Here is a 22256-nt window from a genome sequence, read left to right as displayed (position 1 = left end):
CTTTGTGTTTAACTGATGTCTTTATCGTGGACTTGTACAGCCAACAACATAATACAATCAGACATTCGGTAAATGGGTTTGGAAATAATTATAAAGAACATATTTCTTTCCAGACAGTATTGAAATAGCTTAACTATAGACAGACATTTTTATGTTCAATACATTTCAAAGATTCAGTTAAGGACTTATAGTCGAACATGAGCACATTAAAGCATGGAATAGTTTGGAAGAATTTAACTTGTGTATGTGATATTTCCCCAATAAAACCATTACCAGTGACATCTTTGTACTCAAAGCAACACCTTTAGAGTGGTAATGTGGTAATTAGTTTTACACAAAATAAATTCCTCTCAGTTTTTCCACAATGTAACCATGGATGTATTAGAATTTAACTGGATAAGAGCAGAGGTGGGTTTTGTTGTTTTTTTGGATAAGAGCAGAGGTGATGGCCAGATAAGTTGAGTGTGTCGTCACAACCTTTCGGTAGGTGTCGCTGCAGTAACGTTACTAGGTGGAAACAGCTACCACCAGGAACCAAAGAAGAAATTCAACATGTCAACAAGTCGTGCTTAAAACCTTCTTGGTTGTGCTTGGTAACGCAGGCTGTACTAGCTAAACTGCATTATGAATACACACCAACAAATGTTAAGTAGCTAAATTGCATTTTATTAATCCCAAAACAAAATGTGGAGGTTAAACACAGTTCGCCACAAAGCTGGTCGACCGGGCAGCAGCCTGGAAGAGTTCAAGTTAAAGAGGCGAGAGCAAGAGAAAGGTAAGTAAGTGGTTTCGACTAAGTTAGTTTATAACCCCTTCGACCTAAAATGTAACGTTCATTTGTTTGTTTTAAATGTTATTTAACAAGCTAACATTATGTCAATGATTGCTACGATCGTCTGGGTTTGGGAACATGAAAGTCTGCCAAAGATAGAATTAAGCTAACGTTAAGTCTTTGATCTGAGATGCGAATAAGATGCCGGTGTCCCATTGACAATAACGTTAAATGGGAGACCGACTTGGCGCATAGTGCTAGCACCAAGATCTACTAAGTTAGCTTATACAACTCTTGGTTGTAAAAGCTGTAATGTACTGTGAAGTGCACAAAATCAGTGTCTATTTAATTGACAACAGAGCAGTTTTGTCTTATAACCGTTATAACAGTTAGTTATATATAGTTTACTATATGTATCACTCCGCTTTACAAGTGTTCTAACAGTTTGTGTTGCTCGGCAACACTTGGTAGTGGAATCATAGAGATACAACCGTTTTAACTGTTTTATCTCTATGAGTGGAATCCTGAAGGAACTGTTTTTGTTGGCAAAGACGAAAAAAAATCATAATCTGTTGTCTCAATTATTACTATTACTTGATAAATGGCTTTGTGTGTAGAACTGAAAGCAATATCACACTGGAGGTTGTGCTGTTACTGTATATCAGCCCTCCCTCTTGTGTGATATTGCTTAATATGGACAGAGCTATCCAGTATAACAAGATTGACATCTACCCCACCACCATTTTTACACTTCGACCAGCCAAGTGGGGTAAAGTGGGCTGGCTGGAGCAGAAGGTGGTGTGACTCTTGTTTGTGTTGTGCTGTAGTACTGAGGCAGGCCCGGAGAGACAGACAGCTGGTGAGCAAGAGACTCCTGCTGAGTGATGATGAGGAGCAGCCTCACAATCCCATGGACACCAGTTCAGCAGACCAGGTGAGTTTGAGATCGAAACTGTGGTGGCAGCTGCATAAGAAAGATTGCACCATCTGATTTTGTGTTGCTCATTTCCTTACTAGGTGGTGGATTTGTTCCGTAAACTGCAGCACAGTGGGCTGGAGAGGGAGGCTCACCTGACAGCTTTGAGCAAAGCTCTTCGCAACCCGTCCACACAGCTCACCTTTGTAAAGTATAAACACTAACCAATATTTTGTTCATCTACATAAAGCGTCATTGCTCTATCCAAAATATTTCTCATCTCATCAAACAAGTCGAAAGTGCTCAAATAATGTTCTCTGGCTTTTTTATGTGTCTGTGTCTTATGTGTCATGTCTGTTCCGTCCTGTCTGTTCCCTTCTTCACCTCTAGGCAGGAGAACAGCATGCATCTCCTGGTGGGTTTCCTCAGCGGCTCTAACGCTCAGTGCCGTCTGCAGGCTGTTCGGTGTCTTCATGAGCTGTCTCACTCTCACCACCCCAGCATGGCTCCAGCCTGTCTGCCTGCCACCCCTTACCTGCTCACCTACCTGTCTGGCCAGAGCACCAAGTTCACCGTCAGTACCCACATGCGCCAGGCACAATGTCATGATCATAGAATTATGCTGGATATTGTTATTATTGACTAAATATCTGTGTGTGTACATACACAGGAGCTGTGTCTCTACACACTGGGTAATTTGTGTCCAGAAACTGATGCTGTAAGAGAGAAACTCCTGGCCCAGGGAATCATACCGGCTCTGGCAAACTGCATAGAGGTAAGCTAACAAGTTACATTAGTCAGTAACATTGTAACAATACCCCAACTTTAATAGACTTATCACACACACACACCAATATCCTTGTTGTATCGCTGCCTTAAAGGTGACGTGTAGTAGCATTTTAAAACATAATGTCAAATTAATTGTGATAGCTTTTGTATACTGTAAACAAATGAGACCATGGTCAAGATACCAGCGGTATTGTTAGTGTAGTGTTATCAAAATTAAGACCATATTTCCCACAAACCCTGTTGATTCCTGTTGCAAAGAAGATGTTGCTGCTTGCCCCCCCTCTCCGTTGTGTTGCTCTGCATGCATTTGTTTTGAGGAGCCAGAAGAGGGATAAGAGATGATAATTGATGAAGTAATTTTTCCATCTGCTTTTCACTCGTTCCACCATGTGCCGTTGCAAGAAACTTTGAAAGCTTTAGCTCCGTTTGTGTTGGAAGAACAGCAGTCCTCTAACTGTCTTCTATATTTGTGCCATAAATCAATCCAGCTGTGAAATCCAACCCAGTGTCACACAGTGTAAAATGGAGTGTAGTTCTCAGCAATGGTCTCATTTGTTACTCACTCACTTGTTCTGGTACTTATACTAATGTCTCAAAATGAATGTGGTAATGATTTATTGATGTTAAAATGTTACACATAGCAGCTTTTAATTTGGATGACTCTCAATGTCTCTGTTTTGATGTGTGTGTATGTGTGTGTGTGTGTCCAGAACCAGAGACATAATCTAGCGGTGGTGGAAGCTGTGGGCTTCACCCTCTCCCAGCTTCTCCAGACCAAAGATGCAGCAAAGAAAATAATCCCGTAAGCGCTGAAACGCCCATAGCTAGAAAATCTCTACTTTCTCCACACAGCTGGACTCAGAAAATGTCAGAAAATGTTCAGATCACAGCTTGTTCTAGGTATTGCATCAGTTGAGTGATTGTCTCTCTCTCTGTCGGTAGGATGGTCCTGGCCTCTGGCTTACCTCCACACTTGTTATCTGTACTGACCCCTGACCCCCAGTTTGGCCTGGCTCCTGCCATTGAGTGTGCCTGGTGTCTGCACTACCTCACATGCAGGTGAGAGCTCTATCTTATTCTCAACAAGTGTCAAAGACTGGATTATATTAATATGGTCTACACTGCGTGAGTGCTGCTAGAATTGTGTTATTTTGTCATAATACAGCAGGTCATTTTATAATAATTTTGCTCTAATGTATCTTGAACCAAAGCAACGTGGATAACAGAGTGCTGCTGGCTCATGGGGCCCTGTCACAGTGCAGCACCCTCTTAGTGTCACTAGGTGGTGCTGTGGCTAAAGGAAACAAGGAGGAAGGACTGGAGCTGGTAAGGAAATTGTTGGATCAAATTTGTATATTTGTTTGGCTTGTACAATAGTGTCATCCCCTCTTTTACATGCTCTTCTACTTATCTAAGAGTAATGCAAGTAACAAAATGATGTATGAGAACAACTCTTAGCCAGTAGCTAGTATATGGAGATTACTGATGTACTTCACTGACATGTTTTAAAGTGTTGGTACATAGAACTGCTCAAACAGATTTTTGACACTTTCTTCTTCTCTAGCTGGTCTGGCCCCTGCTGCGCTGCATGGGGAACCTCCTATCCTCCGGCCCGATGGAGGATCTGAGCACTCAAGTGGGTGACGTTCGTCTGTTGGCTGCTCTGTGTGCACTTCTTCAGGCCTTCCTCCAGACCCAGCCGGCCCTGGCCAGAGAGAGCGCCTGGGTCCTCAACAACCTTACAGGTTAGACCAGACTGTTGAGTCCCAAACACAAACCTCTGCACTGGTTTCAGTCTTTAAGTTGTGTAAATTTGGAATGGGATTTCCAAAATAGGGTTTCATGTTAAGTAATGAGGGATGTGTGAACAAACTTTGGGGTCAGAGACAGGTTGGGGTTAGGGACAGCTTATGTCAGCAGACATGATTAAAGTAGGACACACACAACTCATGCTCCTTGTAGGGCTGGGCGATATGGACCAAAAATCATATCTCGGTATTTTTAGGCTGAATGACGATACACGATATATATCTCGGTATTTTCTACGAAGTGGGCTAAATGTTCAGTTGTCAGTAGGGCTGGGCGATATGGACAAAATCAAATATCACAATATTTTTGACCAAATACCTTGATATCGATATTGACAATATTGTAGGGATGACTATTGGTTTGCTTTCACAAAATATTCACACAATGAGATTTTTGATAAATAATCATCAGTAATGTGGATATAATGACTAAGTGGGTAAAGGCAAATAATAGAACAGCTAGAACAGTCTGGTAAGTTCAGAAAATGACATCACTTTACTGTAATGCAGCCTTTAAAACCAGGAAAAGACACTTATGCCATATCACGATATTACGATATCCAAAATATAAGACGATATCTAGTCTCATATCATGATATCGATATAATATTGATATATCGCCCAGCCCTAGCTCCTTGTCATTGTTGAGTTGTCACCCAGACAGTTTTGGAGTTTAGTCTGGATGCTATTTTGAGCAATAGGCATGTCTCACAAAGAGCTTAGTGGGTTAGTGAGCTAACCTTGGATCAACCCTGGCTTTTCAGTCTCACAATGGTGCCTCTCTTTATAGCAGGGTGATCACCATAATAACTTCGGCCTCACACCTAACCTGCTCCGAAGCAGGTTCAGTTCAAGCTGTTGGATCCCAATCTCGGAACCATCTGGGGGCGACGGCCAATATTTCGGGGTTTCCTGTGTAGCCAGCGGACATCCGGGCCAAGACTTCCTCTTCCATGTGCCGGTCATTGTTTACAGTCCGATTAGCAACTTGAGACGCGAGAATGGAGTTGGAGTTGAGAGACGACGTCTTATATGCAGATATCTGTTTATTGAGATTAGCCGAAATGTCGTCTGGACCTAAAACACCTACAAAAAGTATCAATGTTTGTGTATTGTGTGGAGAAACGTTCGACTCGTCGTGTCTCAAGTTGCTAATCGGACTGTAAACAATGACCGGCACACGGAAGAGGAAGTCTTGGCCCGGATGTCCGCTGGCTACACCGGAAACCTCGAAATATTGGCTGTCGCCCCCAGAGTCTAATCGTCGTCAGACCGATAGACGATGGGTTCTGAGATTGGTCAGATCCAAACGTATTAAAAGCCCGTCTCTTCACCAATCAGCTCTCTGGAAAAATGGCATCACCACTCCCAGAGGACCCTGTGGCCTTTTCTTACTCACCTTTATTGCAACAATTCCATCTCCAAAACCCAATGTGAACAAAAACATGATATTCAAATGAATAAGACAAGTAATAAAAAGAGTACAGGGGGATATTATTGAATTAACAGATAGTTAAGAGGGCTCATTGCAGGGCAGCAGTGTTTGGAGACTGGCAGAACCACTTTGCTTTCCACTTTGCTTTCCATGATTAATTACTATATCAGAGAGATATAATATTTATTATGTCAGAGATGTAACCACTTTTGAGTAAGTCTTGGTACCGAAGTTCTATTCATTTCACTGTTGAATGAACACTTCAGAGACGGTTCAAATTCTTCCCCCTGTGTTATGACCTGAGGAACGCTGCTTTTACTGAGGATTTGTTTGTGTATTGTTAATGGGATGTACAGTTGTGATTGGGACACAATACAGCAGAAACAGAAACAACATGAAACACTGTTTCATGTTTCCCTGTGTTTTTGTTCCCAATGCATTTCCCATCTCTATGTCTCAGCTGACTCCAGTGCGCTCTGTTCAGCTCTGCTGGCTCTCAACTTGGTTCCTGGTCTGATCCAGCTTCTACCTTTCTCTCAAGGCATCAATACGATGGTCAGTGCAAGCTAAACTGTAATAAGATTGGGTTTTATAATGTGGTAGTGTTATTGTGGCACAAAGTGATGGACATTGTTTTTTCTAGCTTTGGATGAATCCAACTTAATACACTTAAACTGTTAGGGGATTTTTATTTTTGTTTTCAACCCCCACAATGCTACACTGTCATCTCTCTGGTCGCTATCTTCTTGTTGTGTCCAGATCCTAAGGGTTCTGGGAAATATTGCCCATAAGAAAAAGGACTACTGTGTCCAGCTGGCCCAGGCCGGATTGCTGCCTGCACTCTGTGCCACGCTCAAAATGGCCAACCAAGAAATGGTGACCCTGAGTCTGGAGGTGCTGTTCCTGCTGGTAGCTAGCGGTCCACAGGTAAGCAAGGCTGTATGAATTAAGTGTCATACCTCTTTCCATGTTCAAGATGGCTGCTGGGAAACTGTGCTATGATAACAATACTCAACAATACTCATACGCAGCTCAATAGGGATAACCAAGCTATGATAAAGATTTGCTTTTGCTGATCTATTTGTAACAGTTCTTCCCAGGATTGTGCGTGTGTTGGACGATGAGATACGCTTTGTCCTTACCTCAGGTGGCGGAGGAGTTTGCGAGACACAGTGGGCTGTCGCTGTTAGAGGCCATTCAGTATAACAGTGAAGGAGAGATGAGGCTAAGAGCGACACATCTCCTGGAGCACCAGCTACTCTCCCACCGCATGGTAAAGACTTTTGTTTCCCGTTGGTTGGATTTGTACCAATTCAGAATTCAAAAATGACTGATAATCATCTGTCATCTTGCCTGACAGGTGGACAACGTCCCATCTCAGTGAATCTACAGAAAGGCATCAGATTGAGATGCGGAGTATGTCACCAATCGAACAGGATGCAGGACTACTTGTTTACATTTTAAGAAAGTAAATCTGTACAGTGGACGCACACCGTTGTTGTTTATTTAATATAAATGAATCAATTAAATATCATCTAATTCATGATATTTGCTTATAGTCACCGATGTTGTTAAAGGGTAACTTCGGTATTTTTCAACCTGGACCCTATTTTCCCAACTGCGGGTGTCTAAGTAACTAATGGGGACAACAATTTTTGAAATTGGTCCAGTATTGAGCGAGATCGCTTCAGCCGGCAGCCGCGAAACGGGCTGCAATGTAATCCGACGGGGCAAATGCGAACCGTCAATGTACGTCCACTAAAAGTGCTTGTTTTTGCCACTGACGGGCTCAGATTGTTATTATAAGTGTCTGACAACATTATGGAAAGGACGCTATACAGAAATGAAACGCACCACATTAACTAGGCTATTTTAATATCTCTGAAGATGAAAAAAATAAATATTTTTATACCTGAGACTATGGGTGCATTCCATTTGGCCAAAATGCGTCCTCTCCTCCGTCCTCGCGGCCTTGTCTCCTCGCTGACTCGGCATCCAAAAATGAGCCGCCATCATGAAGGACGTTCCAATTGGTCAAAAAACGCATGAAGGATCCTTCATGTCTCCTCGGGTGCATTGTCTTGTGTCTCCTCCCCCGTCCTCGCGACCGCGTCTCCTCGCTGACCCGGCATCCAAAAATGAGCCGCCATCATTAAGGATGTTCCAATTGGTTAAAAGACGCATGAAGGATCCTTCAGGTCTCCTCGCCTCCGTCCTCCAATAAGGCGTGGTCGGAGGATACTCAGGTGTATTCTCGATGCGGAAATAATGAGTGAAGTCAATTGACCATTGGCATGTGCGGATGTAAGCCCGCCTCCATGCCATCAGAAAACGTGCGGACATTGGCAGAAAAAAAATCAGGTGTAAGTAGCCCCAACTTGCTATTTATTCTTCAAACAGAAATAGCAGAGGTTTTAAATGAAGGGTTATACGTTAAATGCCTATATACAGACAGATACGTTGTAGTTGTAGGATATCAAACCTTTCCCAAATGGGCATCAGTAAATGATCTTAAGGCTTGAATGTGATTATAGGGACAGAGGAGACACACCAGCTGATCCTCCAGCGCATAGAGAGGGTGAGTTGGGGGCAAGTAACGTGAATGTTAGACTATATGGAGTTATTTTATAGGATTTATCATTAATATGAATGACATTCCATGATCTAATAAGCCTGAATGAAATCCGTTCATTAGGACATAGACATAGCCTATAAATGCACACATATGCGACTCTTTTATCATGCGCGTCTCTTTCTAATAGGACCTCAAGTCACCAGCGCCGGGCACTGGGACTGAGGATGGGGAGCAAATCCCTTCGGCCTGGCCCCGGTTCTCCCTCATGCATGAGACTACCGGCGGGAGGCCATCGGCGCTCCCTCCCGCTTTAATAGACTCGTGTGGAGGACCAGCAGCCGGAGTCAGCCGCTGTGCGCTCCCCATCCAGCCCCGATCCCCCTGATGAGCAACCGGGGCCATCAGATGCTGCTGCCCGCTCCCATGTGTGACCTCCTTGGGTCCCCCGGCAGCCAAGAGGCGAAGAGGAGAGGGAGCGCTGCTGGGGTTTCTCCGGGAAGAGACCGAGGACGCACAGGCTGAGCAGCAGACGGAGCGATTTTCAACTATATTAGAGACAATATATATATATATATATAAAAATAATAATAAAATTGTCTCTAATATAGTTGAAAATCGCTCCGTCTGCTGCTCAGCCTGTGCGTCCTCGGTCTCTAGGCGTAGCCTACATCTGTTTCCATTCTCACCATATTCATAACCTTGGTCACGGTGCGTAATGACCGTTGCCATGACAGGACATATTTTCATCATAAAGGCCGGTATGTTTGTCTTTTGCTGGAATCACTTCTGTGTCTTCTCTGGATCACCAGTTGGTTTGCTGCGTTTGTTTGACCTTTGACCGAGGAGTCGAGGAAGAGACGCGAGGCGAGGAGACGAGGAGAAATCGTTACCAAATGGAATGCATCCTATGACTAATCCTAGTCACACACACATCCACAAACCTTGACATGAAATTGTATTTATATTCACAATAGGGATATGTTTCATACTTCTGCATAATGTGCCACTATAACACATCTGAGTTATACAAGGGTGTAAATAAAGTGGAGATGTGTATATTAATAGTCCCCGATGAAGGCTTTTTGAAGTATAATGTACTTACCTGTGTAATCATATGAAATGAATTGTAAATAAATAACAGCTTCACTACAAACATCAGACTTTATTCACTTGACCTTCCTTCAGTTTGTAGAGGCTAATTGCCTAAGAATTTGAGAATGACAATGGTAAACAGTTTGTACAGTTGTCTGTTCACTAAATCAGAATACAGATGTAAATATGAGCAGTTGAGTGAATCAGCTGAATGTATTTTAAAATCCGACAATTGCCTCCAGACAGTAAGCACATTTAGGGTTAGTATTGCACATGCTCATATCCCAGCTAAGGTCATATTTAGATAAGGTGTTTGGATGCATATTTATACCCCAACAACAAATATCATGCGTATACATGAACTGATGGGATTTTCCATTTTTCATTAATGATAACCGCTGTAGTGAAGCATGTAACAAATAAAAACACCAATGGCTTTTTGAATATTTTTTTTCTGTTTTTAATATTGAGATAGTGTGAGGCTATTTCCTCATTGTTTGAGTTTTCAAAACCAAAATATATTGTCCAAAATATTTCATCACTCTCAGCATGCAGGATTCTGTATTTCAAGTCAAGAAATTGAAACAAAGGTGTATTTTAAAATGAGAATTATTTCTGTGGTGGAACTTGGTGAAACGCTCATCTATCACTCGACATCTTTCTAATAATTAATGTTTCTTTTACTCCTTGTGATCCCCTCCTCACTTCAAAGTAACCCCCCCCCACACACACACACACACACCTCTCTCTCTGCCCTCTCTCTCTCTGTACTTCAAACCTTCCACATCTTGCTGTCATTTCCAGTGTGCTGCCTGTGCTCTGCTGTCACTATGGTGAGCTCACGGGGAGTTTGCATTGGGTTTAAATTAAATATATTTTAGCTGTATTTTTGAAGATATTGGCAGGTTGCTGTGAATTTTAAATGCAATGTGTTTATGTATTTATCTCATGTTATGGTGTGCAGTTCTGTTTCATTTGAACACAAATGGGATTGCCTGTTGGGCTTTTTTCATAATTTTATTAGTTTTTCTTTTGCATGCATGCTGAATTGCCTGCTGATTAGTTAACTCTACACTACAAAGTTGAATATTCAGTGAGTAAATTGAGTCCATGCTGTGAACAAAGTTTTCCTAATTTTCTAATTATCATTTTTTCAGCCAATATGGCTCTGAGCATAAGTCAGCACTCTTGTTTGATAGTGGAGTTTGTGTCTAGATGCCAATGCTTTTGCACCAGTCCTATCCTTGAATGTGAAAGCTTAATTGGAGCATAACAGAAAAGTTGCAATGTCACACATGTAATAGTTACAGTATATGTGCATGTTTTATTAGTCTACATGTGCAGAAAGTCTAAGGGTCAGCTAGACATAAATTTAGCCCTGAGTGTTATTTACAGAGGTCATAGTGTAAGTACATCTTGAGTGAGCTAGAAGGGCATTACCAAGGGCCAGAGCCTATTCCAAAGACTATTAATAGATTTTATGCCTCATGCTACTTTGAAATACAAATTATTTTGTTGGACCTCAAATACTGTTAAGAGTTTCGGCCTTGCGGCTTCATTTGTGCAGCTTTTTTCACTGAAGATACACAAGGGGGAAAAAGGCCTTCTAAAAACAATACAAATAGTGGTGATAAGGAAACAAGCAGCAAAGAAGTTATTATGAAAGGAGATGCATTGTTAATAATGACATATCAATAGGGAAAACACTGACATATACATTCTTCAGGATATTATCTTTAAGGGGTTTGCCGCCAGTTCGGCTGAATTCCAACTGAAAAGTTCACCGCTGCAGTTGAATGAGTGCAGCTGGTGTCATCTGACCATGGATGCCAGAGACAAATTATGTGTGTGTGTGTGTGTGTGTGTGTGTGTGTGTGCGTGCGTGCGTGCGTGTGTGTGCATGTTACTTTTGCAATGTGTCTACACTGTCAGTGTGAGAGTTATATTTCCAAAACAGGCAGCTGACAGTGTTGTGATTTGACTGTATTAGTATCTTTTTGACCACTTTGACCCTGCACTTTTTCCATTGCACTCCTCTTTCTCCACACACACACACACACTGCAGCTCTCCATCAGCTCCTTCCCCGGCATGGTTGTTCGTCGCCCCACCCTGCCCTCCTCTCAATGGGAGTGCGTTGGGAGCGGGGGTGTGAAGTCGGGCTCCTGCAGCCCAGAGGATGGACTGAACCGGACTCTGCAGCAGGCTCTGAGGGAGCTCAGCCTGCCTGAAACACAGGACCTGCTGCAGGGTACGAGCCTCCCGCTGGACTGCAGAATAGAACCTACCTGTGTCTAGATCACACAGTAAAGCCCCACCTTGCATCTGCCATGCCATCATGTATGCATACTAACAGTATCAGCCACTAATCATATATGGATCGAGGGGTCGCAGAATATCCACCTCCCCTGCTGCTATTACACTACTGACTTGGCTTGGGCGATATCCAAAATGTAATATCCGATGCTGTCCTGCCAAAATATGGCGATATATGATATTATCATGTTCGCCGGGGGGGAGGGAACATTTTTGTTTTCTTTTTTTCTTTTTTTTCTGTTTTCGTTTTGGTATTTCATTTTATTACTTCTAAATTGCACCAAATTTCTATATTCAATATTCAGTAATGCAGAAAATATCGCAGTACTAGGCCTGGGCCGATATCCGATAATATTGAATATCGGCCCAAGCCTACTACTGACCTTACAGCACCAGTAGACAGACTGTCTTATGGATGGATAGTTCTTATGGATGACTGGTCCTCCATGCAGGTGTGAAGTACTCAGAGCTGTGCGTCTGTGTTTTGGGCTCCCCCCTCCCCTACCTCTCTCTGCTGCTGGAGGCCGGACAGAGGAGCCCAGGTAAAGAGCAACAGAACATCTTGACTTATTACACTGTTTGTTACTGTACATATAGCCACATCTATCATTTGTATCTAGAGTTTGTCTGAGGAATTACTCTAATGCTGCATTCACAGTGGGATATTTTTACTGGCTCTGATATCTCCCGCCTGGTGTCATAAATTGTGGAAATGTCTCAACACAGGCGGGAAACACTGCAGCAAATACACTGATGTCAGCAGTCCTAGATAGTAAGCATCAAAATTAACTGTTTTGGCTACTGATATGAGCATGTGCCTCAAGTTATTGTCCACTTAACCACGATTCCCTTAGTATTTTAACAGGAGTCAGGCTTGAAAAGAAATAGCTACACCTATAACTTCCTCTTTTTCATTCCCTGAACAAATGCTTAACAGGTGTACCTGGCTCCTGCTGGGTCCAAAGATTTACACTTACAGTTGGATGAAAGATCACTGACTCCTATGTGATATGATGAGAATGCCACTGCAGTATTCACTGCAGTATTCATCGGCGAGAATAGTTGTTCCAAAAAAGACAAGTGTTTGCTTCCGAAGTGTTTCTCCTATGAAATAGTTTCATCTTAAGGTCATTTAGACTCCAGTACTCTGTGCACATGTGCATTGACAGTGAGTGCCAAGAGCTCCACATTCCACTCACTGCTGAACTTTGCATGACCCGAAAGAAACCGGGCAGGAATCTTTCTCTCACTCTCTCTCTCTCTCTCTCTCTCTCTCTCTCTCTCTGTCTGTCTGTCCCCCCCATCCACCCACCTCCACCTCCCTCCAGGAGATGCCCTACTGTGCCTCTCTCCTTCCTGGCTCTCATGCTCCTCCTCCTCCCTCCTAGTCCACAAGGCTGTCACCTTTGACCTCGGGGGACGCACCTTCCTCACTAGCTTCAACCCCCCTCGCACAGTCACCTACTTCCTTTCATGTGACCCGTACTCTCTGGAGGAAGTGACCCGTGAGGCGGACTGCCCAATGGGAACTTCTGGATCCCTGGGGAAGTTTTGGGGCGACGTTCTGACCGCTCGATTCCTGCTGCAGAAAGCTAAGATTCATACCCCCCCAACCCTGGCCCTGCTGGTACCCTCGGGAGACACGATGCTAGAGGAAGGCACCATGGGAGGGCTGGAGCTGGTGCACCTGGGAACGACAGTGAAGGACAGCCTGAACTCCATTAGAAACAAGGTGTACTCCTTCCTGGAGTCAGAGGCTCTGAGGCACTCAGACAAGGTGTGTCCGATTCTGCTGTGCTGTTATCAGTACTAGAATGTCTTACTTAAGTAAAAGTACTGGTGTAAAAATCTACTTAAGTAAATGTAAAAAGTAGCTAATTTAAAATGTATTCAGACTAAAAGTTACTGAGTTACATTTTAGAAAAGAGAACTTTGCTTTTCCATGCAATTCTTAAAGGACGAGAGGACAGACTTCAAACTAGATTCTTTTAATTGTAAAATATAGAAATTATAAAATAAAGTGCACAGACAAAGTAAAGCCAGATTACTCTTCTCTTCTTTGGTGACTGGTGACAGAATATGTACTCTATAATGAATGTGATTTAAAATGTAGCTAAGTACAATACTTCAAAAAATGTTTTAAAAACGTACTTAAGTAAAAGTAACATTACTGACTTTAAAAAATACTCTAAAAAGGACAAATACACAAAAAAGCTGTTTAATTACAGTAACGTGAGTAAATGTAATTAGTTACTTTTACCCTTGGTTGTTAGCAACATCATCTGTTTCCCTCCAGCAATCACATTTTGTAAAACTACAGGTTTATCAAATCAGTGCAATGATTACATTGAAATGATTTGTTGTAATGCTTTGCCTCACTCTGATGCAGGTGGTTCTGAGGTGCAGTGGAGGCAGGTTTGTGGGCCAAGCAGCAGCGGCCTCAGCCCCTGTTTATTTCCCCCAGAGCAGCAGAGAGGAAGTCTGGGCCAGAGTGGCTCAGCTGCTGCCAGGCCTGCTGCCTGGGGAGGCCGTCCTGCTGGAGGCCTGCTGCCCTCCACTGAAGCCTGGAGCCCGGGTACAGACCCGCGGTTTGGAAGAGCACACTGGTGAGGGCTTTGGTGAGAGGAATGGCCGCAGCTAGTGGCCTTCTGTATTGTTTTTCAGTGGAGGCATTAGTGTAAGTTGAGAGACAGAAAAATTCCACAAAGACAATGACCACTTGTGTGCCTGGGAAGTAATTATATTTTTGTTTTGTCTCATATTATGGAATGTAAGTGAAGTGTAAACACCTAAATATGTGCTATGAGTGCCGACTTGAGCAAGTATAGGCTCTTTAACTCCATTTTTCAAATTATTTTCCTATCTCTATTGCACACCATACTGAAGTCTTTTTGTGCAATGTACTATAAATAAAAAACTGTTGTGCCAGATTGCAGGTCTCAGATTCCAGACCTGTGTTTCAGAGTGTGTGCCATCGTTACTCGATCCCCTCAGAACATCCCGCTCCTCTACAAGGTACACATGAAAGGCCTGATGCATAAAACTCTGTGCAGATTCAAGACTAACGATCTGTGTATGCACAAATTTGGAAACATGCATACACAGTCTTTTCTTCAGATTTATAAAACCCTGTTTATATGGTGTTTATGCATTGTTCTGTTTTATAAATTACAATCATTGTGAAACTGTGCATATGTGCACAAGCGTAATGTGCACTCCCACAGTTAGCCATTAATGGATTGACACCCGTTTAGCCTAGTTTGGACATAAACGCCAGTTATCATCATGGGCCAGAAAATCAGGCAACGTCCTCTAACAGTGCCAAAGCAGCCTTTGCATCATTCACAGATCACAGCCATTTTGCACCACTATATATTGTGAGACATAATAGCCAGATTGATAACACATGAGTAGGTTTAATTTATGATCTGATCATTTTTATTGCCACATTACTGTACGATTTGGGTTGCAACATGTAAACTTATTTACTCGTGCTAGAAAACAGGATGTTAACACATACATCTGTAAATGTTATTATATGCAACTCAGTTGAGACCTAAGAGGATACTATTGTGTGCTGAAAAGATTAAGGCTCCAAATAAAATGTTGCCCAAATTCCTTCTCTTTGCCAAATTGCTATATCACTTTCAGCTCAGCTGACTCATAAATCTGTGTACGCATGGTGTAAAGCATGCATGGAGGTATGCACAGCTTTCTCACAGTACGTTCTTTTTTATAAAAAACTATTTCTGCATGGAAAGTGGTGTAAGCGTTATTTTTGTGTGTAAAATGTTAGATAATGTGCAATATGCAAATTCATTCTCCTTCTCTCTCTCGATTCCTCTCAGCTGGTGTGTAGGGTGGGTGCATCTGACACCCCTCTCTCTCACCACCAGTCCCTGAGCCAGTCCCTGGAGACGACTCTGTCAGAGTGCGGTTTCACCGACCCTGCCATGGTTGTCTCAATCCGTCGCCTAGCAACCAACACCGCCCTGGACTGCCTCCACGTTATCATGCAACAAGAGTCAAGCATGTCCTCTGAAAGCCGTGGTGGACTCAGGGCTCAAACTGACATGATAGGTGTGTGATTGAATCTAGGTGTGTGTGTTTGTGTGCTTCTGATGTGTAATGTAATGATGGATGAAAACTACATTTCTTGTGCCTTTTCATGAAAAAGTGCTGTCCTAGAAATGTTTTCTGGTTGCATGAAAACTATGCTAAACCTAAAAAATAGGATTTTATATTTTTACCCCAAAACCTCTACAGATGTGAGCTTATTTGCTGTAAGGAGCTGTTTTTCATATTTTCACATCTCTTAGGAGTGGACCTGCTGTTCACATCCCACAGTTCCATCATCAAGCCAGTTGTCCTGGGCTTCCATCCATCCCTCTGTCTCCATTCCTCTTTCCCAGAGCAAAGGATAGAAAAGGAGGTACCTGACAGTGAGATGGAGGCCTGTCGGGGTACCCTCCTCCTCACACCGCTTACTCGCTCACAATGCTTCCTGATGCAGGGGAAGATGGTGCTTGTGGTGGGAGCGGGAGCTTACAGTAAGAAGTTTGTCTGGGAAGCGGCCAGACACTACAAACTCAAGGTGACTGTCTCAGAGATTTACTAAATGTGTGCAACATGAAGTGTAACTTGTGGTAGACAGGTTGCTGCAGGGGCATTTCAGTGAGGTCAATGTATTACAAGCAGGATAACTGACATGCTTGCTGCCATTTTAAATCAGATACTCCTGGTGGACAGCGACCCAAACCACTTTGCCTCAGAAATGGTGGACCACTTCTTGCCCCTGCCTGACCTCCCAGACCACCGCCGTGATGACCAGCACTGTGTCCGCATCTGTGATTGGCTGACATCCTCTGGACTTCATCCTGACGGCTGCGTGTGCTTCTGGGATGACTGTGTGGTCCTGACGTCGCTAGTCTGTGATAGGCTGGGACTGAGAGGGCCGCACCCTGTGGCTATCTGCATCGCCAAGGAGAAGAGCCGCACCCATCTGCATCTCCTGGGTCTGCTACAGTCCACAGGGACCCAGCCCGTCTCTGCTGAGCTGCCCGCCGGCCAGGCAGATAGCCAGGTCAACGTGAGGAACGGACAGAGAGGAGGGATGGTTAGCGTGGAAGGAGACAGCTTGAGAGCCTTGGCTGATTTTGATGCAGGAAATCTCTTCAGTGGCATTGCGGACAAGCCTGAGAACACCTCCTCACCAGCTCCTTCCCCTCGCTTGTTGCCTTCCCATTCCTCACTGCCTTCAGGTTCATTCCTTCCATCTGTTCCTCTTCTCTCCCCCTCTCCCAGTTCCTATGCAGTTCCCTGCCTCCATGTGGAGAGCGCTCTGGACCTGCAAAAAGCGGCCCAGGGAGGGCAGGGGCTGCCAGGGGCCGCAGGTGTCCGAGCGGTCAGGTTCCCTGCTGTGATGAAACTGGAGTATGGAGCGGGAGCGGTGGGCGTCAGGAAAGTGAGCTCCCTGACAGAGAGCCTGGCGCATTTTGAACGCATCGGAGGCGACCTGAGAGAGGAGACTGACTACCCAGGTATCGGCCTGGGCTGGGGCAACACCATGACCCTGATGGAGTACGTGGGTGGCACCGAGCACGACGTGGACCTGCTGCTGTTCGACGGCCAGCTGGAGGGGGCCTTCGTGTCCGACAACGGCCCCACCCGCGCCCCTACCTTCACCGAGACGGCAGCTCAGATGCCGTCGGGCCTGGCTCCGGACAAGCGCGCCCAGCTGATCCGGGCGGCGCACCACGCCTGCCTGGGCTGCGGCCTGCGGGACGGAGTTTACAATGTGGAGCTGAAGATGACCAAGCTGGGCCCGCGCCTCATTGAGATCAACGCACGCATGGGCGGCTTCTACCTGCGGGACTGGATCCTGCAGCTGTACGGCGTGGATATTCTCATGGCGGCCTTCATGGTGGCGTGCGGCATGCGGCCCCGCCTTCCCTCGGCCACGGACCTGCCTGCTAGGGGGCACTTTGCGGGGGTGATGTGCGTGGTGTCGCAGCACCTTCAGGCCTTGAAGAGCACTGCCAGCCCCGAGCATCTGCGCAGCCTGCACCAGGAGGGAGCGCTGTGGCTCAGTGAGCTGGCTGCTGACGATGAACTGATCTCCGGAGAGTACGAGGAGCCGTTCTGTAACGTGGGGGTGTGGGACAACCGCAGCGGGGAGAACGCCTGCCAGCGACTTCTGGCCCTCTGCCAGGGCTTGGGGTTGCACTGCCCGCCACGCTATGACCTGGCATACTTCCTGTCTCATTTCATTTAAGTAGAACGCAGAATAGGGATGATGTTGTTAATGATGTTACAGAGCTATATTATGTTTATTTCAAACCTCCTAACTCCTTTAACGTTCAGCTTTGTTAGTCATTTTGAATGTAAAAAGTTAATTTCACCACAAGAACAAAAAAAAGCAACATTTGAATTTGATTTCTGTCAGCATTTTGGGACCATATAAAAGGATCAGTGTATTATGATTGGTTACATTACCTGTGAGTCCAAACAATTCTGTCAGCACTGCAGTGCTCTTTAAACAGAAAAAAGGTGTCAGCCTCTTCTCTACATTCATTACCCAGCAAAATAGAGTATCGTTTGAATAACTGTGTGCACATAGCAAAGCAAAATGTCAGGGACATTTTGGGAGGAGATAAGAGAGGGTAAGACAGACTAGACCACTTTCACTGGTGCTAACCCAACTCTTACCAAAGAGTTGTGACTGTAACCGAGATGTGTCTGCATGACTGTGACCTTTTGGAAAAACTTGGCAGTGTGATAGGTAACCTCATTGCATGGAGGGCAAAAAGTGGCAGCCAAAGGTTACTTGAAATGAAAGGTCATTGTGAGTTCCCTTACAGTAAATCATTATATTATAGTCTGCCAGACAGAGGTTGAATTACAAAACATGTCATTTGAACAGACCCCAGCTTTGCTAAAGGACACACCCTCCTGAATAAGACCTCACCTTGGTGCCTGGGCTTTGGCATTTGGAGTATCATGTTGTAGGAGACGCGATGCCTCCAATAATAATAAATTCAAGAATAACTCTTCTGCACTGCTAAGAAGCCGTTTTACTTTGTGCACTCTGGAGTGTTGGAGACTTTTATCTGGTTGCAGTGTTAATATTTCACATTTTCAGATTTACAAATTATGATTACTTACACTTATGCTGCCTGAACAATGGCAAATATAACTGAAATGCAATGAAAAGATATGTATTGTGCCAATGATAAACTGTTTTTCAATTTCTTTCCCATGTGTTCTCTACATATAAGACAAGCATACAAGTCAGAAGCTTGCTCTTTTCAGTGATGCATGTTTAGTGTTTTGCTGTAGCGTGTACTCTGTTCTCACCAAGTATGTCAAATTGCTCAATTCTGTGTTTTCTCCTTATCCCGCCCTCCCTCAAAAGCCACAACGGACAATAAACTGCTTCATGATGATGAGAAACAGTCTTCCTGTCTTCCTGTTCCATGCATATCCCAGTGGGATTTTCCAGAAGCAGCTTTCATAAACTTTTACATACACTTTTATCATTAGTAACCCTGTTGGAGCTAGATACAAGAAACAAGTAGGAAAAAAGAATATTCTTTCATGCTGGTGTGTTAAAATGTAATTGAAATATGACTTGGTGAGCATTTTATTGAGGAACAGTCTCAGCCGTTATCATGTAAACAGTGTTCAGTCCCTCCCTTTAAAGAAAAAAAACTCCACAAATCTCAAATTTCCCTACTTCCTTCCCACCCCCAAAGTCCCCCTTCCCTTCTCATTTGCAGTCCTTTTCTCTGCATGAAAAACAAAAGCAAGGTGGGTCACTGCATGTTTTTCTGTATATCTCTGCGTTCTTTGAAACTGCGTTTGAAATCTTTCCTCCAGTACTGAGGTAATTCTGCCACACCACAGTCATTTTGTCTCCCTAAACTGCATAGATTCACAGTACACAGTCTATGCTGTCGAGGGGTGAATATAAATCTGCTTCGATTAATTCGTTCTGTCTCCTCCCAAGACCAAACCCAGTGGATTTTCTGACAATGGAGGATACTGAGCCAACAGCTAGAGGGACGACGAGAGGGAAAGATGGGACTCAGGAGATGGACAACACGGTACTGTTGTCCAGCAAGCCTCTGCATCGATTCATCAGAGGAGAGCCACAGATTCTTGGGGTAACACCTTACACAGTCCAACATAGAAATGGGATAATAGGCAATGTTATAGTTGGTGATTTACATAAGTATTGACATCATAGAAGTGGTCAAATGTACATCCTGTATTCAAAATAGAAATACATCGCCCAGTGTGGGTAACATATACACAGAGAGGAGGTACATTCTACATTATTCCTATTTACTTTGATTCCACCATCCACCTCCTCATGTCCCCTCCTGCCCAGGTTGTGGTGTTGATCTTTGGCTGTGCAGAGCTCCTGATGGGGTTTCAGCTGGCGCGAGACAGACATGAAAACTCAACCCTGATCTACATCCCCTTCTGGCAAGGGGCTCTGGTACAGAACATTCGGCTGGTTAGCAGTTAGATGCTGATTCACTACCGTCACAGGTGGAAAAACATGCTGAAATAATGGGTTGTATTTTTCATTAATATATTTCTCAATGTACAAGTGAAAGTATTTGTCTTGGAGATTACTTGAGTTGAAGAGTAGATCAGTAAAAAAGTCAGTAAAGGTAATTTGTTGTTGCCATTTTGGTTGAATGGAAGAGGAGAGTGATCTGTTCTGTTTTTCTGACAGTTTCTCATCTCTGGAAACCTCTCTATCTACACTGGGCTACATCCATCTAAGAGAATGGTAGGTTACGCTCTAGCTTTAATGTTCAACAGTGGACTGAAAGACACATTTATGGACAAGCCCACCTACTCACTCTCTCTCTCTCTCTGTCTCTCTCTGTCTCTCTCTCTCTCTCTCTCTCTCTCTCTCTCTCTCTGACTGACTCACTTAAACTCCCCCAGGTGACAGTGTGTTTGGCCATGTATGTAGTTTCCCTCTTGGGCATCCTGGTCTCTATTGGCTACAGGATATTCTGTCTCGTCGAGCTCAGCTATATCAGGTTCATGTACGGCCCCTACATAGAAAAGGAGTGGACCTACAACAGATTTGTGAGTTATGGTGCATATTTGGCACATAAAAAGACATACACACACACACACACACACACACACACACACAAACACACACACACACAAATTCCATTTGACAGTTGTCCCAGAAGGAAAGGGCCTGGAGTATTGGGTGAGGCGGAAGCCAGTTCTGGGCAATGAAACTTTTTTTCTCTTTCACTCTCTCTCAGGCACAGCTTTTTTCTATTGAAGCCATATTGTTCATTTCCTCTGTGTGTGTGTCAGCGCTTCTCATCTTCTTGTCTGCCGTGGCACGATTAGCCCTGAAATCCACAAATACTCAGGTAATACATCTCACTGAATGCATTTTTTATTGTTATTTTATGTGTACTAGGTCAGTCCTACTGAGATTAAGAATCCCTAACTTAACACTAACCCTTTCAAGGGACACCTGGCCAAGGAAGCAACAACAAGACAAACATAAAAGTTGCAGAGCAACAACATACAACAATGTTCAAAGTCAGAGTAAAGTCAGAATCACATAAAGAAGGTAAAACAATGCAGGAAATCAAAATGCAACCAAAACCAATTAAAGGGAGAAACAAAGGAAAATCTTCTGTATAAGATTTCCAAAGTCCACTAGACCAATATAAAACCAGCAGGATGACGGTTTGAAAACCTAGTTGTCTCTAGAAAGTAAACACAGCAAACATCGCACTTCAGTTTGAATTCAGCGAGGGTTGCTGAGTGGATCCAACTCCACAATGACATTTGACATTTCATCTTATTTACTCACTGTGCTGCAGTCATCATTTTCCTCATTTTGTTCCTTTCCTGTTGTGCTCCATATGTTGGACAGGTTTTGGTCCAGCATGCCCTGACGGCCCGGAGCAACACAGTATCAACCTGAGACCAGCCAGCCAGTTACACTATATCCTACAACAAGGGTGGAAGTAACTACATTTACTCATGTTACTGTAACTGAGTAGCTTTCTTGTGTACTTGTACTTGAGTATTTTTTTTTAAGTCAGTATTTTTACTTTTATTGAAGATGTTTTTACTGAAGTATTATATCTGATATATAGCAATGTTCTCTTTTCTGAAAAGGTAACTCAGTAACTTTTACTCTGAGTACATTTTAAATAAGATACTTTTTACTTTCACTTAAGCAGATTTAGTACTCTTTCCACCACTGTTCTACAAGAACTAGCCTTAGTCCTGTCCTGCTATGTTCTGCAGTGCAGCTTCACTGTAAAGACCTGTTCTACATAAGAATGTACAGTATGAAGGCTAGTGTAACATCGGATGTTATACAGTATGTGTGTGTGCTGCCCCACCAAGTGGCAGTATAGCTCAGCTGCAGCCTATGATATTTTTTCTGTATGCTGACCTTCAAACACATTTGAGTGCAGTAATTTGGAATTGGCTGATCTGAAAATAAATGCATCATTGAACCAAATGCATTTGTTGAGTTTTTTTTATG

General features: G+C 43.7%; 3 protein-coding genes across 9 annotated transcripts; all 3 read left to right on the top strand.

Moving 5' to 3' along the window:
- Positions 1–551: 551 nt before the first annotated feature.
- Positions 552–8839, top strand: tmco6 (transmembrane and coiled-coil domains 6). 6 transcript variants are annotated; one of them, XR_011695047.1, is made up of 14 exons: positions 552–775; positions 1600–1706; positions 1790–1899; positions 2079–2262; positions 2359–2463; positions 3188–3279; positions 3420–3536; positions 3689–3803; positions 4042–4222; positions 6181–6275; positions 6480–6647; positions 6868–6993; positions 7081–8298; positions 8483–8839. XR_011695047.1 is itself a non-coding variant. In XM_071517337.1 (14 exons), the coding sequence occupies exons 1-13, from the start codon at positions 685–687 to the stop codon at positions 8276–8278; spliced, it is 1515 nt and encodes a 504-aa protein (XP_071373438.1). In that variant the 5' UTR covers positions 552–684; the 3' UTR covers positions 8279–8298; positions 8483–8839. The 6 variants fall into 6 exon arrangements, 5 of the variants coding, with proteins under 5 accessions (XP_071373438.1, XP_071373439.1, XP_071373437.1 ...); XM_071517337.1 differs by having other exon boundaries at positions 8255–8298; XM_071517338.1 differs by having other exon boundaries at positions 6205–6275; positions 7081–8839.
- Positions 8840–11476: 2637 nt separating this feature from the next.
- LOC139642462 (carnosine synthase 1-like) lies at positions 11477–17975 on the top strand. Its single transcript, XM_071517297.1, has 8 exons — positions 11477–11636; positions 12154–12243; positions 13030–13478; positions 14091–14307; positions 14631–14716; positions 15550–15781; positions 16021–16295; positions 16434–17975. The coding sequence occupies exons 1-8, from the start codon at positions 11477–11479 to the stop codon at positions 17973–17975; spliced, it is 3051 nt and encodes a 1016-aa protein (XP_071373398.1).
- Positions 17976–19470: 1495 nt separating this feature from the next.
- LOC139642504 (membrane-spanning 4-domains subfamily A member 4D-like) lies at positions 19471–22226 on the top strand. Of its 2 annotated transcripts, none has more exons than XM_071517370.1 (7): positions 19471–19510; positions 19710–19866; positions 20094–20204; positions 20448–20504; positions 20666–20812; positions 21004–21117; positions 21633–22226. In XM_071517370.1, exons 2-7 carry the CDS (start codon positions 19735–19737, stop codon positions 21681–21683), a joined length of 612 nt encoding a protein of 203 aa, XP_071373471.1. In that variant the 5' UTR covers positions 19471–19510; positions 19710–19734; the 3' UTR covers positions 21684–22226. The 2 variants fall into 2 exon arrangements, with proteins under 2 accessions (XP_071373471.1, XP_071373472.1); XM_071517371.1 differs by having other exon boundaries at positions 19501–19586.
- Positions 22227–22256: the final 30 nt, after the last annotated feature.

This window comes from Centroberyx affinis, unplaced genomic scaffold, assembly GCF_046629955.1.
Source record: "Centroberyx affinis isolate AG114_WGS23_722 - 3 ecotype Tasmania unplaced genomic scaffold, CSIRO-AGI_Caff_v1 ptg000485l_1, whole genome shotgun sequence".
NCBI classification, from domain to species: Eukaryota; Metazoa; Chordata; class Actinopteri; order Beryciformes; family Berycidae; genus Centroberyx; species Centroberyx affinis.
Note: the sequence above shows the minus strand (reverse complement) of the source record. Positions and strands in the feature narration are given on the sequence as shown.

Excerpts from the sequence above, each read along its gene's own strand:
- tmco6 (XM_071517337.1), top strand. The coding sequence starts at position 685 with ATGTGGAGGTTAAACACAGTTCGCCACAAAGCTGGTCGACCGGGCAGC. Across the intron at positions 3,804-4,041 it reads AGGAGGAAGGACTGGAGCTG|CTGGTCTGGCCCCTGCTGCG; the intron begins GTAAGGAAATTG and ends CTTCTTCTCTAG. Across the intron at positions 6,276-6,479 it reads CTCAAGGCATCAATACGATG|ATCCTAAGGGTTCTGGGAAA; the intron begins GTCAGTGCAAGC and ends TGTTGTGTCCAG.
- LOC139642504 (XM_071517370.1), top strand. The coding sequence starts at position 19,735 with ATGGAGGATACTGAGCCAACAGCTAGAGGGACGACGAGAGGGAAAGAT. Across the intron at positions 19,867-20,093 it reads GAGAGCCACAGATTCTTGGG|GTTGTGGTGTTGATCTTTGG; the intron begins GTAACACCTTAC and ends CCTCCTGCCCAG. Across the intron at positions 20,813-21,003 it reads AGTGGACCTACAACAGATTT|GCACAGCTTTTTTCTATTGA; the intron begins GTGAGTTATGGT and ends ACTCTCTCTCAG.
- LOC139642462 (XM_071517297.1), top strand. The coding sequence starts at position 11,477 with ATGGTTGTTCGTCGCCCCACCCTGCCCTCCTCTCAATGGGAGTGCGTT. Across the intron at positions 11,637-12,153 it reads AACACAGGACCTGCTGCAGG|GTGTGAAGTACTCAGAGCTG; the intron begins GTACGAGCCTCC and ends TCCTCCATGCAG. Across the intron at positions 12,244-13,029 it reads GGCCGGACAGAGGAGCCCAG|GAGATGCCCTACTGTGCCTC; the intron begins GTAAAGAGCAAC and ends ACCTCCCTCCAG.